Source organism: Tauraco erythrolophus, unplaced genomic scaffold, assembly GCF_009769465.1.
Source record: "Tauraco erythrolophus isolate bTauEry1 unplaced genomic scaffold, bTauEry1.pri scaffold_50_arrow_ctg1, whole genome shotgun sequence".
Taxonomy (NCBI): domain Eukaryota; kingdom Metazoa; phylum Chordata; class Aves; order Musophagiformes; family Musophagidae; genus Tauraco; species Tauraco erythrolophus.
The window spans coordinates 375,668-390,440 of record NW_028238618.1 but is presented as its reverse complement, the minus strand read 5'-3'; the positions used below and the strand labels follow the sequence as shown (position 1 = coordinate 390,440).

The following is a 14,773-nucleotide window of genomic DNA, read 5'->3' as shown; positions in this document are numbered from 1 at the left end:
TTGGAGTCTCACGTCCAACCACAAACATCAGCTTGCTATCAGCATTCTTCTCAGAGCGAGCCTCTGAGTAAAACCAAAACACGGAGCTCTTCTGGCTGTTAAAAAGAAGAGCTAACTCTGTCCCAGCTAAAACCAGGACAAAACGCTCTCCTTTTATTCATCACGCACCCATCGGTGATGATTTCCTCATGTGCCAGACCCGTGAGCGGGTGCTGAGGGACGGGCAGGGGGGCCCAACCACCTCCTCACCCAGGTTTCGTTTCTCCCCTCAGAAAGCAGGCCTGTCCCCGCGGAGGCTTCCTTGTTCCCGAGGCACCCGCAGATCAACTGCGGAGTAGCTGGAAGAAATGAAGGGCTCAAAGGTAAAAACTGAAGCACAAGCCACTTTGGGCAGCAGGGTGCTGGGTTGCGGTGGGCGGATTCTGCTGCCCACCTGTGCTGGGCATGAGGCCGTGGGCTGTGATTTGGATGTTGGGAGAGGCAGGGGTGGGGAATATGGGTCAGCTGAGGAGGACACAGGGAGTGGTGGATCTAACTCGGTGGTTTCTCATCTAGAAGTCACCTGCCCACAGCCGGGGATGGCAGTGCTGCCGCTCCGCTCCTGGGCAAAGTCAGCCGGGTTCGTTCACGTCCCCAGCACAGGTTTGGTTCTGACTCACGTGGTCCTCACGATCACTCTGGGTGATAAAAGAGGTGACAACCTGCTGTCGCCTGCCCTCCCCGCTGCTGGAGGTCTGCCCCCTGTCCTGGAATGGAGGTGCTGCCTGTGGCTCAGCCACAGTGGCCGATGGGCACTGGTTTTGGTTGCTGTGAACGCCTCCTTGCCGGGGGAGCGGAGGTAGCACGGGGGCGGGTTACTCGAGAGCAAAGCACCTGGTGGACTTTGCTCTGAAGTGGATCAGAAGCCCTCAGGGAGTTGGTTCATGTGGCTCAGTCTTTCGGGAGGCAACGAATATGTTGGGTGGCAGCGAAGAGCTGAAGGTGGTGACGGAACAGCCGGAGATGGTGATGCCATTAACGCGCTCCGCTGTGTCCAGCTCTGCTGTCTCCCACTACTGGCCCTGTTTGCTCAAGTGACCAAACTCTCCTGCTCTGTGGCAGCAGGGAGGGTCCTCTTTGAAGCAGAAGGCTGTGAGCTTCTCTGTGAAAAAGGAAGAAATGTTGGCTGAAGCTGAAATCCAGAGACTGCAGAAGCAGTTCCAGATAGCAGCGGAGAAGAGGAAATCTTACGGTGCCAACGTGAGACGGCAAATGGAGGCTCAGAGGTGAGCGCCGCTTCGCTTGGCTGCATTGTGCTCGGGGAGTTCCTCCGTGCCGAGATCCGGGGACCTCGGTGATGAGGTGGGAAGCGATAAGGACCTGCTCCGGACTTGCAGGAGGGATGTGCTAAATGTCATTTGTCGTTCCATTTTTACAGACAAGAAATAGAGTCGCTGACTCAAGAACATAAAGACCTGTCATTAACTCTGAGCCAGATTTCCTCCAAGAGGAATGAAATGCAGGAAAACAAAAGATGTGTGGAGCTCCAGGGCCTTTTGGAGATCAGGAATCAGTGTGATTCTCTGATTACAAAGAGAAAAGCCAAGTTAGCAGACCTGGACAAGCAGGTAAGAGCATCTGGACCATTCCTTGGCTGTGCGTGGTGGAGGAGAGTGGAGTCACAGAGCGAGCCCTGTGGCTGAGACTCCTTGATGTAAAATGCATTTAATTCAGGCCTTGGGATATAATGCTGCTCCCTGGCAAAAGGCACATGACAATGACAGATGGATAGAGCCAGGGTCCCATTCAAGTCAGCAGCACTGGCTAGAAAAGGGAGGTCTGACTCGCAGCCTTCTTGTCCCACCGGTGTCTGCAGCTCCTCTTTGATGGCACGTACCTGCCTGGGGTCACGCAACATCCCTCTGCTTTTCCTTTGACTTCTTTTTTCTCCTGAAAAAAGAGGCAAAAATGGAGCATTTTTGTTCCCTGCCCAGCCAGCACAGTATCACTACCAAAAAAACCGTCCTCGATGCCTCTTCTGCTCTGCACAGTGCTGGCTGTGCGTTGTCCAACACCTGCTGAATTTCCCTCCACAGGCAGCTGTGTTTCCTTCGTGACACAAAAATAAATCCATTCCTAGTTATGGTTGATGTTTCTGCATGTGCAGGATGGGATTCTTTGGGATTAATGCTGCCTCTCTAACTGGGAGCTCATTAATGACACGATTGCTGTAGTTCAGGTCAACAGAGGGTATTTTCTTTGGCTGAGTGTCCTGACAAGAGTCCAGAACGTAAGGGTGGAGATGATACTTTTTTTTTTCTCTGTGTGTGCAGATACCAGAGCTGGAAAAAGAGATTGTGAGGCAGATGGCATTGAAGGTGGAGGAAGCCAACAGTAGCAAACAGCTACAAAAGCAGATGAAGATGCTGGAGATGCGGCTAAACCACGTAAGCAAGCGTTTTGCAGAGCTTTGGAGACCACGGGCAGGACCACGGTGGGGCCTCTGTGCAAACCCCTTTTTGGTGAGGACAAAAGGTAACGGTGCAAATGCATTTGGTTGACACAAGCTGCGTAAAGGAGCTGGCTTGTTCCCCTGGCCTGATTGCTGCCAGGCTTTCTCAAAGGCCCCTTCTAGCTTGGTGACAGCTAAATGCAGCACTGGTGCCATGCCAAGAGGCCTGAAGGTCTGCGCCTCTTTAGTGGTAAAACCAAGCTGCCTGAAGCACCTCGCCTTGGACAATGGCAGCTCCAGGTCTCTGCTGCCATCAGCCAGGCCTACTGTTGCCCCCTCTGTCTTGGGGAGGAGGATAGTGCGGGGCCAAATTAACATCTCTTAACATCGCTTGGGCTGTGTTTGTCCCAGCCCTGGTCAAGGTCTTTCAGCAGAGACCTGAGCCTCCCAGTCCTGCACCAGCTTCAAACCGTTTGCTTCCCTCTCCCCAGGTCACTGTCCAATTTGATACCACCGTGACGAGAAACAGCATGCTCAGAGACGAGATTGAAAGCTTGTGGATTCAGAAGAAGATTTTGGACAAAAACTACCTGAAGATCAATAAGAAGCTGGATCACCAGAGGAGAGGGATGGACGCTGCCGTTAAGGAATGTAAAGAAGCCTGCGAGCAGCGGTACGTGGCCTTGCGAACCCTCTGTGACAACCTTGGCACAGACGGGCAGTGCTGGTGATGAGTGTCAATGTGAAGAGAGGGTGACTGCAACTTCAAAGAGGGCATTCCCTGCTCTCGATGAGAGCTGGGCGCGAGGGGCTGGGTGCCTGGTCAGTGCAGGGAGGCCGGAGATGCACGGGAACTGCCAGGAATGCAAATCCTTGTACCTACACGTGGTGTAACCTGCTGCTGTCTGTGGGCAGGATGGAGGCTCTGGCACGCATTTCCTCTGCGAAAGAACAGCATGCTGAGGACACCAGCAACTACAATATTGAGCTTCAGGAGCGGAAGCGTGTCCTTGCCCAGGACACCAAGCTGAAAAGTTTCATGTTTATGAAGAGTACAGATCGCTCTGAGCTGGAGCAACAGGCCAAAGCCAAAAAAGGTATCGGATGAGGGAAAATACGTGCAACAGGGACCGCAAACCAGGAGTCCGGGGTTGGCAAGGGGGCTGCTTATAGCGATTTATAACGCTGCACGCCAAGGCAGGACCTCTCCCCTGCAAGCCAAAAGGACAAACAGTGATGACCAAGTGAGACCAGCCAGCACCCCGCGTCTTGGGGTGCCCATGGGCCAGAGGGAGGGATGGGGAGGCAGAGACCTGCCGCTCTGTGCACCCACGGCTCCTTTTAATCCTCCTGGAGAGGGATCCCACTGTGTTTGCCCCCTTCCCTCTGCCCTTCCAGCACTCCTCCCCCCCTGTGCCGAGCTCCTTGCCAAACCCCACCACACCCACAGGGGAAGGCTCTGCAAAGGGCAGCCCGTGGGGACACGCACAACTCAGGGTCTCCGTTTCACCTTCAGCTTTGAAGGCAGCCAAGGAGGAGAAGCAGTTCCGATGGGAGACCTTCGAGAGCTGGGAAGTGACTTATGAATATCTGCTGGAAATGGCAAAGGACAGAGACCTTGATGGGCTGGTGAACAGCTTCCTCCTAAAAGAGCACAACAACTTTGTGCGCTTCAGCTCTGTCGTTGAGCTGAACAATGAGATAGAGCGGATGCAGCAGAGGATCCGTGACCTCCAGGTCTGTTCCGGGCTCTTCATCTCTTCCCTTTCTCAGCTGGTACTTTTGAATTGGGGTGGTTTTCCCCTCCCATGTGTCCAGCATCACTGCCCACACCAGAGCCCAGCTCGCAGCCTGCCACATGGCATGACTAGGGGAATGCAAAGGGGCAGCCAAAAATATGACTCCACTAGTCAGACCCCGCTGCCTTCTCAGAGCTAAAACTGTTTCAATGCTGCCACCATGTACCCAGCACAAATACTGCACTATCCAGGAGGGCCAAGAGCCACCTCAGCCACCGGTGGGGCTGGCTGCAGTGGGAAGTGCTGCCCATTGTGGGGTCATCACCTGCCCTCCTGGGCTGGGGACAGTGGTCCCCAGAGGGGTCAAGCGGGACGTCCCTGGTCCCCAGGCTCGGTTGGGCACATCTGGTGGACATTCAGCCAGTAATCCCTTCACGTGCTTGTGTTCACACAGAACGAAATTGCATCTCTCGTGAGAGAGCAAGAGGACGCCGAGAGCAGCAGCCTTGATGTCCTGAAGGAGCTGGAGGTATGGCAGCCCAGATTTCCCTCTGCAAGGGCAGCAGATCCTTGTCCATCCCAGCACGTGTCCTGGGGAGTCTGGTCCTGTCAACAGTGCTCCGGCCAAGGGCTGGAGAGGTGTGGGCGGAAAAGGGCCCTGGAGTGGCTTTGGTAGCCCTGTCTCCTGAGAGGCCCCAGTGCATGGTGAGAGGGTGACTGCAGGGCTCCTGCCAGCCCTGGTCCTCCAGCGCCTGGGGCCTCACCTGTGGGTTGGGGAGCTTGGGACCCCCTTCGTAGGGTCTTTCTTCTGCAGGGACAGGAGCATCCCTGAACTGGGATGTCTCCAGTGTCCATACTGGAACTGACCAGCACTGGGGTGGGGGGAAGAGCAGGGGGCTGGTGTGACCTCTGCCAAAATCTTTGCTGATAGGAAAAACTCGGGCAGACAACTGAGGAAGCGAACTGGCACGAGGACAAATGCAAAGAAAGCAGCAGAGTCGTGGGCCAGCTCAAATCCACTGTGGAGGCGCTGTTCAAGAAAGCCAAGTGCGACCTGTCCAGGATAACGACCCGACTGGGAGAGAACGGGGAGATGTCCCCTCTGAATGTGCAGCAGTTTTTCGGTGAGTCGGGGCTGCCCGTCTTTCCCCGCCGTGTGCCCTGGCTCTTGTATGTCCCCACCCCTCGCACTCTGCTGTCGTTCGAGCTGGTTTTCTCCCCTTCCTCCTCCTGTGTGGGTGTCCAGTTCCCAGCGAGTCTGGGAGCTAAGGAGCTGTATGAACATGCCCATGGAGCCCCAAGCCTTCCTCTGGGCTGTGGGTGTGGGACCCCGCCCGAGGGAAACCAACAGGCCCCAGTTGCCCACTGGCACAGTCCCGTCCCAGCGCGTGCCCAGCAAACAGCCGGGTGGCTCTGGGCAGGGCTGGGCGGGGGCTCTGTGGCACAGCTCTCCCTCCCACCAGGTGTCATGGAGGAGATGGTGACCGAGCTCCTGCTGGCGGAGTCGTTCCGGCGCTACGTGTCGACCCAGGACACGTACCCGCCCCAGCCCATCGCCAACCCGATGCTGGGCGGCGCGGAGCTGCTCCATGGGATGGATCGGGCCCAGCTCTGCCCACCGCCCCCCGCTCTGGAGGACACCGCGGACACCGTGGACGCCACCGATGGCCGTGAGTGTGGGAGGTGGGAGGGAGGGGCCACGGCCGTGCAGCCAATCCACGAGCGCCCCCTGGCTGCTCGGCCAATCCCCTGCTGGCCAGCTGTCCTCCCTGGCCAATCCCAACCAGCCCGGCCCACCCCCGGGGTGTGGTGCTGTGACGGGGCGGCCATTTTCTCGTGCAGTGGATGTTATAGGTTAATTTCAATAGTTTGGCGAGAAAATGATTCTCAACAGCCAATAACTGTAAAATTAATAGTTAAAATTTATTTAGGGCAAGCAAGCAAACAGCGCTGGGTGCGCCGGGAGTCTCCGCTCCACCAAGACGCCCCCCCGCCGTGGCAGTTTTCTTGTATTTATACAAACACACTCACAGCCCCCCCAATGTCAGTCTCTCCCAGGAAATCATTTCCATAGTCCCCGCCTCAGGATGCGCCTCAGGCTCCTCCTTGACACGCCTCCTGGTGGTCGTGGGCAGGGGTCTTCAGGATGAAGGCTGGAGGTCTAGCTAGTTCCTGAGACGATGGTGGTTTCTATTTGATTGGCAAATTCTAATATGTCACTTATTACAGTGGAGGTGCCGCTGGACCGTGGCCAACTGCACCAGTTGGTTCTCCAGAGCCGGGAGAAGGAGCAAGCCAGCGCTGCCAGCCCGGGCAGCAAGGGGAGGAGCAGAGTCCGTGGGGGGAAAGCCCGGTGGAGGCAAATTAAACGTTTTTAGACTTGAGCTCTCGTCTTGTTCTTCGCCCCGGCTGTCACTCTGGTTCCCTTCTGCTCCAGAAGGAGCCCAACGCCTTCTGCTGCTCCCATTGCTCCATGGGTGACATTTTGCTGCAGCTTCGCCCACTGCTGACAACAAAATGATCCCCCCGGCCCTGTGCGACCTAGAGAGAGGCGATCTCATGGCACTGGCAGCGGCGCTGAGCGGGGCCCTAGTCCTTCTCTTCGCCGTGCGTAATGACGTGGACCAGGTTTTTGTAATCCAGGTTGGCAGACATGTCTGGAGGGAAGGCTGCGAACATCTGATCGATCTGCTAGGAAAGAGCCAGGGTGGAAAGGTGGTGCAAGGAGGCGATTGTGGCTGGGCTGGGAGGAGGGAGGGCTGGGGTCTCTCGGCATGGAGGGCATGAGGGGCTGGCAGAGGGTGGGAAGGAGCACGTACCTCTTCCTGGGAAAACCTCTCACCCGGTGTCATCAGCGTTTCTTTGATGCTGCAAAGAAGAGAGCGCGGTGAACACCGGGGAGACTGGGGTGGGGATGCCCGCCCTCCCCCCCGGTCACCCCTGCACTCAATAGGCAGATTTCAGGCCTTTCCCCTCTGGATCAAACACCTTGAACGCGTTCAGGATCACCTCTGGATCGGCACCTGCAGGTGACATGGCCAAGGCCATTGGAGGTGGCAGAGGAGGAAGTCAGCCGTAGCCTCCTGCTTCGCCCAGCCTTTGGGGGGAAGATGGGGGCAGGCTGGGAAGCGGGGGTCCCGCAGGAATGCTGACCCTGCAGCCGGGGTCTCGAGCGCAGGCGGTGGCACATAGCAGAGCAGGTGTAGGGTTGTTGTGTGCCCTCAGAGCAGGCTGTGAGGCCGCCTGTCTGGCATCCGGTGTCTTATCTAATCTTTGGGGTGTATTTCTAGAGCTCCAGGCACCGGCCCTAGGGGCCTCGGAGTCTCCTGGAGATCTGCCGGGAGGCTGCGTGCCTTGGGTTGTGTAAGTGACACAGGAAGCAGCCGGACCGGGCCGTTGGGTCAGAGTCATGCTGTAGCCAGTGCCCTTGCCAGGGTGGCCGTTGGTGTCAGCAGGCTCAGAGGTGCTGCAAGATCTTCTGTCCCCTCTTTCTATGGGAACAGCAGCATCACAGCCTGTCGGGTTTTTTTAAATGGCTGGGGAAACTGAGGCTCAGAGACCTGCTCTTACCACCCAGCAGACTGGGGAGACATGGGATGAGATGCAGGTCTCTGGACAGGAAGCCCCAGCCCTGCCTTTGGGACTGTTGGTACTGCAAGTCAGCATGAGTTTTGGGGTGCAGGGACCTCCCTGGGGACAGTTGCTCAGGGTACATGACGCTGAGTTTGTCCTATCTGCAGTGTCTTGGGATGGGGAGGCAGGGAGAGCATCCAAGTCCAGGATTTGGAGGAGGAGGACTGGAGCTCTTGGGGAAAGAGGTTGTTGCCAGTGATGGTCTCAACAAAGCCTGTATCTTTCGGGGGGTCCATGTGCTGCCACTGGGAGAAGCTGGCACTAAGGAATGTGGGAGGGATGGGTGAGGGAAATAATTTCACAGGTATCCCATGGTCATCCCAGGTGTCACCTCTTGGCATCTTTGCTCTGACTCACTTGCTGGGCTCTGCACACTGCAGTATGGCAGTCGGTGCCACCTGCCTTCACTTTGTCAGCTCCCACCTGAGGCCTCCATGGAGCCTCTGACAGGTCTCACCTGGAAGGGTGATGGAGGCCCTGGGAGTTGGGTGGCTTCTGCAGCTGGGGTGGCATATCGGTGGTGGTGTGTGGCCCCACTGACACCCCTCCCCAGCTCCCTGGGTGCCTTCTCACCCTTGAGTTTCTCACCAAACATGGTGAGGAACACGGTGAAGTTGATGGGGCCAGGTGCCTCCTTTATCATCTTATCGATCTCCTCGTTTTTCACATTCAGGCACCCTAGAGGAGAGCAGCTTTGGGTGAATCGTGTGTCCCTGTCCAGCTGCAAATCCGTGCAGACCTCCGGGCTCTGCTCTACATGCTGGAAGCTAAAGGACACATCATGGAGCTTTGCCCTGGAGATTTTTCCCCCATTTGAGGGAAGCAGCGCAGCCCTGGGGAGCCACCTCTGCCCAGGAACGGCGGTAGCAGGAGCGGGAAGGGGTAGTGGGCTGCAATTATCCACCTCTGGTTTCTCGGGCTCCAGATCACAGAAAAAAGGGCTGCAAAGGGCCGAGCTGTCCTGCTTCCTTCCCTCACTGCCCCATGGATCAGCCTGCTTCAACCCTCCTTGGATGACGTTTTGGGTCAAAACCACCAGGGTCGTGGTTCCTCCTGGCCTCCAATGTCAGAAGTGAACAGGACTGAACGCCTACGTCCTTCTGCCTGAGGATGGGTTGTCTTTGGGACTCCCTGGCCCCATCGCTGGTTTGTGCTGGCCTCCGTGATGAGGGAGCCAAGCTCCCAACTTCACAGCTTCCCACAAATCCCGTAAATCCCCCCAGTGCCTGTACAGCCGGGGACGCCGTGGGATGGGCACAGCCACGCGAGAAGGCAGGGAGCGTTTGGCTGTGGGTAACCCAGGAGCTGGCTCTTCTCTGGGACCTACAGGATCAAACACCTGCTGCTGCGGGAGCAGCTCTGAGTGCCCCCGTGTGGGATCTCACCGGCTGGTAGAAGCAGTTTGGATCAGGGGGTTTTTGGCAAAACCGGAGATCCAGTTAACTGCTGGGGCTTCGTTAAACGGGAGCTCACAGCTGGGTTCTCACTTAGGAGGTCTAACATCGTCGAAGCTGTTGAGGGGAAGGTCCGAACAGGGGACTCACCGAGCGCAGCAAAGGTGTCTCTCAGGTCTGCCTTGTTGATGAAGCCATCCTGGTTCTGATCCATGATGGTGAAGGCCTGGAAGCACAGGAGGAGGGCAGGGAGCACAGGGAGAGCTGTTGGCCCTTGCAAAGGCTTTAGTACCCTCCTCCTCCTCCCTTTGGCTTGGATGGGACAAGGGCACTTTGAGCCTTGCCCAGGATGGGGCTTTGGGGGTCCTCACTCAGCAAGGGAGCAACAACTTGATCCAGCAGCAATCCTGGCTCCTGTGCCCTTGGGCAGCGTGGAGTCACAACGTCCTACAGCAGCCCAAACCCTAATGCCCTACAAACCCTCTGCCTTGGACAAACCCCTCTTGCCCTGGAATGAGACCAACTGGGGAGGACAGCCTGAGCCATCAGCTCCCCCAGCTGGGACCAGTTATCGCAGAATGACAGAACGGTTTGGGGTGGGAGGGACCTTCAAGATCATCCAGTTCCAACCCCCCTGCCACCCTCCACTACACCAGGTTGCTCAAGGCCCCATCCAACCTGGCCTTGAACACTTCCAGGGATGGGGCAGCCACAGCTTCTTTGGGCAACCTGTCCCAGTGCCTCACCACCCTCATTGTAAAAAATATTTTCCTTATAATTTCTTCTTATATCTTATCCCTGTAACTGGGATCTACCCAGGACTGTGCCAGCCATGCAGGGGGTAAGTCATGCAGAGCTCCTGGCACAGTAGGTGGGAGCTGGCTGGGAGACGTGCTCCCGCTCTCCCGGATGCTGCTGGCTCCTCTGCGGGGTGCGGGCTCCCAGGAAGCTTCGAGGCGATGCCGTATTTAACAATGTCACTGAGTTGTTATTCGCACTTTTAAAATAAAATGACTCAAAACCAGGCGTGCTGCCTCTTGTCGCAAACCAGCTGCCACCCATCTGAAAGCGCGGAGGAAGGAGCTCAAGGTCACGTTGCATCAAGGACCCTCGGTCGTTTCTACCAAACCCACCTACCTCTTTGAATTCTTGGATCTGGGCCTGCTCGAACATGGAGAAGATGTTGGAATTAGCACCTTCAATCCTCTTCTTGGCTTTCTTGGGTGCCTGCAGGGGTTCAAGTGTGTATCACTGGCTCACTGCCTTTTTGTGGTGTGGAATAAAAGCGTGGAACTGCCCTGTTCTTAGTCGTGAGTCCTTCACGGTAGCTCTGGGCTGGTGCTGTCACTGCGCTTGGGTGCTCGGTGGTTTTCCTGTGTTTTGCTCAGGAGCTCTGGGCACACACAACCCTCTAAGCTACGGAGGGACATCAGGGTTCCTGCTTAAATTACAGCTCTGTCTTTGCTTTCCTGGTGAATTTAGGCAAATAGGTCCAGGGAAAGATGAGTTGGGAAATTGCGTTCCCCCTAAAAGGCTACGGCAGGTAAAGGGATCGGCACTGAGGTGAGATGTTCCCTGATGGAAACCCGGGTCTGGGAGCGGTGCTGAGGTTGCACGCAAGGGCTGTAGTTGTTAGGTGCTTCCTTACCTTTCTGAGCCTCTTACTAAATCACCACTTATTAAAATGTTTGCTTATTAAAAAATCTGCCTCCTCCTACATCGAGGCTTGAAACAACCAGAAATGGTTTGATGTGTCTTTTGAACAGGAGCAGAGGACAGAGCCGTGCGCCCTCCCACCCTGCCCATCATCCCTCGGTCCAGCCATGCGCTCCAGCACCTTTTCCCTCTAATTGGGGGGGTCTGCCAGGAGGAGGCAGCGCGGGATGGTTTTAGGGGACACACGGCCCTTCCTCTCGCTGCATGGAGGAAGGGGAAGCAGAAAGATAGCGTTTGGACCCCAAAGTGGTCTGCTCCAGTTAGAAAGCTCTGCTAGCGTGCGAGACACCTTGCTGTTCCCCGTGGGATGCTTCCCATGCAGCCAGATGCTCCCTGGCTTGCGGACCTCCTTTCTGGAGCAGGAGGGATCCTTGGCCATCAGCTCCCTGTCACCTCCACCGCTCCGTGCCCGTTAAAGCTATCCTGGTGAAGAAGCTAACAGATCTTGCCTTTTCCTGCGGGAGCCTCAGGCTCTCGGTACTCACCATGGCTTCGCACAGCCGCCGATGTTGCTGCGAGAGGTGTCTGGAGTCCTCACAAGAAATACATCCCACTCCGGGTTAAAAATAACCCCATGCCCACTTTTGGCTGTAATAGGTAAGTTAGCCGCCCCCAACCCTCTTGTCTTGGACTTTTCTCTGTCCCTCTCTCTCTAATCTGGAAGAGCAGCTTGTCGTTGTCACCGGCTGACGGGACATGTGAGCCAGAGAGGGTTTCAAGGTTAACGCAGTGCCAGGCGGCCCCGCAGCTCCCACACTGGAGATGCCGACCCATAGCGGGGACGGCACAGGAGCAATCCCACCTGTGTTTGTCACTCGGGCTGCGGCCGGGCTTTTCCTCTCCGATGGGATGTGCGGGAGGACTTGGTCAGGGGGGGAATCCCCAGCTACAGTCCCCCAAGCCTTGCGACGTGGATGTTTTGCTGTGGTCCTGCCAGGCATCTTTGGGAGCCTTCATTCCCCATCGCAGGGCTGGCATGCTGGAGGTGGAGGAGCCTCCTGGCCCTGGGTGCAACACGGTCACATAGTTTGTGGTGCCCGAAGACCAGAAGCAGCTGCCTGGCCACTCCATCTCTGGCCAGAGGGGACCGTCCCTGCCGCAGCAGCAGCTCGGATGCAGCGCCCCATCCGAGAGTGCTGGGATGAGGCCGGAGGCAGATGCCGAGCTCCCACAAAGCTGGGCAGGCACGCGGGGCTCCTCTCTCATGTGTCACCCCCCACCGAGGCACCTGTCGTCCAGTTAAGCCAAACACTTGCTCGCCCTGGTCCCAGCGAGACGCACACAAAGAACTCTCCCTATCCTGGGAGCTGGCAGCCGGTGTGGGGCCACATCCTGCAGCACCCGGGAGCGGTGGCAGTCACACCGCCCGGCTGCTGCGGCTTATCGGCCCGGGCATGGCACGGCCACCCCGGCCAGAGGCTGCATTTCTGCAGCGGGAGCCCCCGAACCCATGGGTGGGCAGGCAGAAATCCTGCAAAACCTCTGCGGGGGTCCGAGACCTGTCCCCACCGCCCTCGCAGAGCAGAGCTGCTGGCGATCGGGGCGGTTCTGGTTTGTCTTCCGTACTTTTAGCCTGTTAATTTAATTGTCTTCCCTCCCTCTCGTCTCGCTCTGGTGGCACCGGCGTGCTGAGGTGGGAAGGTGCTGGTGGTCCAACGGTACTGGGGTGGGAATGGTGTTGGTGGTCCAATGGTGCTCTTCAGCTGCCGCCGTAGCCCCCTAGGCTCTGCTGTGCCCCTCGTGGCCATGACCCGGTGGCTGGGCCATGGGTGGCTGCCGGACTCATTGCCCGGCATCGTCCCCTCCATGTGCCGAGGAGGTTGGAGGGCGGGCAGGGAGAGCTGAGACAGGGCTGGGAACAAAGGCAGCGGGAAACCGGATCCCCGGAGCGCCAGGCTCTGCCCAGACGCTGCGCTCCTTCCCCCAAAGGACACAAATACCGTGTTTGATCCCTGGCACTTGCCGTTCAATAGCACCTCGACACCCAGATGCCACGGCTGAGCCAGCGAGGATGGCATTGCAGGGAGGATTTAAGTAGGCAGCAGGGAAACGTGTAGGGAAAAGTGCCCGGAGAGGAGAAAACTCCTGATCTGGGAATGCCCTCCTCATCTGGACGGAGCTGCAGCTGAGGGAAGGGATTTCAGGATGGGGTTTGGGGTCTGTCTGAGCAAAAGGGCAGGCAAGAGAGCCGAGGGGCAGAGCTGGAGCGAGGAGCAGCCCCGGGCACACGGGCACAGCTGGGAACGAGCCAGATCAATCTCAGCACGGACGCTCCCTCCTCTTGCCAAGTTCAGCTGGATTCATTGGCCAGCCGAGCTCAATTACCTTAATTTGTGGCATTAAGGAAAAATCCGTAAGCATCAGGGAAGTGATGTGTAGCGGTTTAACTGGACCGGTCGGCCATGGAGCCACCGGCACTGCCTGGGCACTGCCCATCTGCGGCTCCATGCCCGTGCCGGGGCATGGCTTCCCACACGGAAGTAGCCCTGGAGCCACGGAGATTTCCCAGGATATTTTCTGGGGAAGGGAAAAGCACCGTTTCTGCCTGCCCAGCCTGGAAGAGGTCAGACCTCGGTGTCTCCCTTGTGTTGCCCACGTTGTGGTTGGGGGTGAGATGGTGGCTGGGGGCTTTGAGGGCCCGTCTGTGTGCCCAAGGCGGAGCACGGCGCGGGAATCCTGGCCGGGGACAGGGTGCAGATGGCTGCCTGTGTTTGTGCCATAATTTGTAAGACGGTGCATCTGCTCTGCTTGCTCACTTCTTGCTGTCAGACACCATCCTCTGTGCTGCACGGGCCACATCCTGCACCTCCCCTCCAGTGAGGGCCCCATGCCTGGGGGTGGAGGTGGCTCCGGGCACATTTCCTTCCTCTGCTGTGGATACTGGGGGGCTTACTGGCAGCCAGGAAAACCCGGGTGCTTTCAATATATATGTACGTACATAGATGCCTCTAGAGCTCCGTAGTGAACAAAAGAGCAGTTGGGAAGCGGCTGCAGCCTGTGAACGGATGTCAGGGAATAACACACGTGTGTGTGCCACGGCAAAATCAAGCGTCATCCGTTCTTATCTGCAAAAGAGCCTGTGTTTTACGTGAAAAAGCCTTTCTAATTAATGGGCCAGCCCCTCTCGGGCTGGATAAAAAATGGAGTCAAAAGGATTTGATTAACCCCCACTCTTGTCAAGGCGCGTGCTCCGCCTGAGCGAGACGCGCGCCTGCGCCCCAGCCAAGTCCTGCCCGTGGCCGATAACGGGCTCCCTTCGTCCCATGGAGCCCGGCAGCTTCGTGCCCATGGATAGCCCCGAGTCCGGACATCGACGGAGCGGATTTGGGGGTGTCCTGGCCCCAGGGCCGGGCGAGCGCGGCTGTGTCGCCGTGTCAGGGTGCTGCAGCCCGTGCAGCCGCTCGCTCCACGCTGTTGCGGTTCCCTTATGAATATCTTTTGCTCCAAGTGTTATTTCTTCCGTGATCGGATACTTCTGACTAAACTAGTGCGTGTGTACACACGCCCGTACATTCCCCTTCAAACCCAGGTAAATTACCTTTGACCAATACATTTTTCCCAGGAAATCAATGCATTTTAACAATGGACAGTATTTATGAAATTGAATTCTTTATTGAAGCTAATGCAACGCTCTTCTATTTTATGGATTTTTATTAAACTAATGCATTTTAAATTAAACTGTTGTGTATTAACTACAACGGCTGTTGGTACTTACAGTAAAATAATGTTTGCTGAAATCAATACATATTCCAAACCCAGGAATTTCCAGTTAACAAGGCTATATCAAGTGTAACGAATGCATGTAGCTACTTAATATGATGCCTATACACACTGGCTGGTATATTTGTTTATTGGTAATG

General features: G+C 56.7%; 2 protein-coding genes across 2 annotated transcripts; one reads left to right on the top strand and one right to left on the bottom strand.

Annotated features, from left to right (window-relative positions):
- Nucleotides 1-954: 954 nt before the first annotated feature.
- Nucleotides 955-6,691, top strand: LOC147525910 (coiled-coil domain-containing protein 63-like). The gene is made up of 12 exons (XM_086630811.1): nucleotides 955-1,005; nucleotides 1,102-1,265; nucleotides 1,418-1,607; nucleotides 2,313-2,426; nucleotides 2,923-3,104; nucleotides 3,347-3,528; nucleotides 3,948-4,168; nucleotides 4,625-4,699; nucleotides 5,102-5,294; nucleotides 5,634-5,840; nucleotides 6,400-6,503; nucleotides 6,608-6,691. The coding sequence occupies exons 1-12, from the start codon at nucleotides 955-957 to the stop codon at nucleotides 6,689-6,691; spliced, it is 1,767 nt and encodes a 588-aa protein (XP_086486937.1).
- A 68-nt stretch (nucleotides 6,692-6,759) lies between these two features.
- On the bottom strand, nucleotides 6,760-10,418 carry LOC104375552 (myosin regulatory light chain 2A, cardiac muscle isoform). The gene is given in 6 exon segments (XM_086630816.1): nucleotides 6,760-6,858; nucleotides 6,990-7,038; nucleotides 7,109-7,193; nucleotides 8,377-8,481; nucleotides 9,348-9,423; nucleotides 10,335-10,418. Coding segments are annotated over 6 exon segments (450 nt in total). The 5' UTR covers nucleotides 10,371-10,418.
- Nucleotides 10,419-14,773: the final 4,355 nt, after the last annotated feature.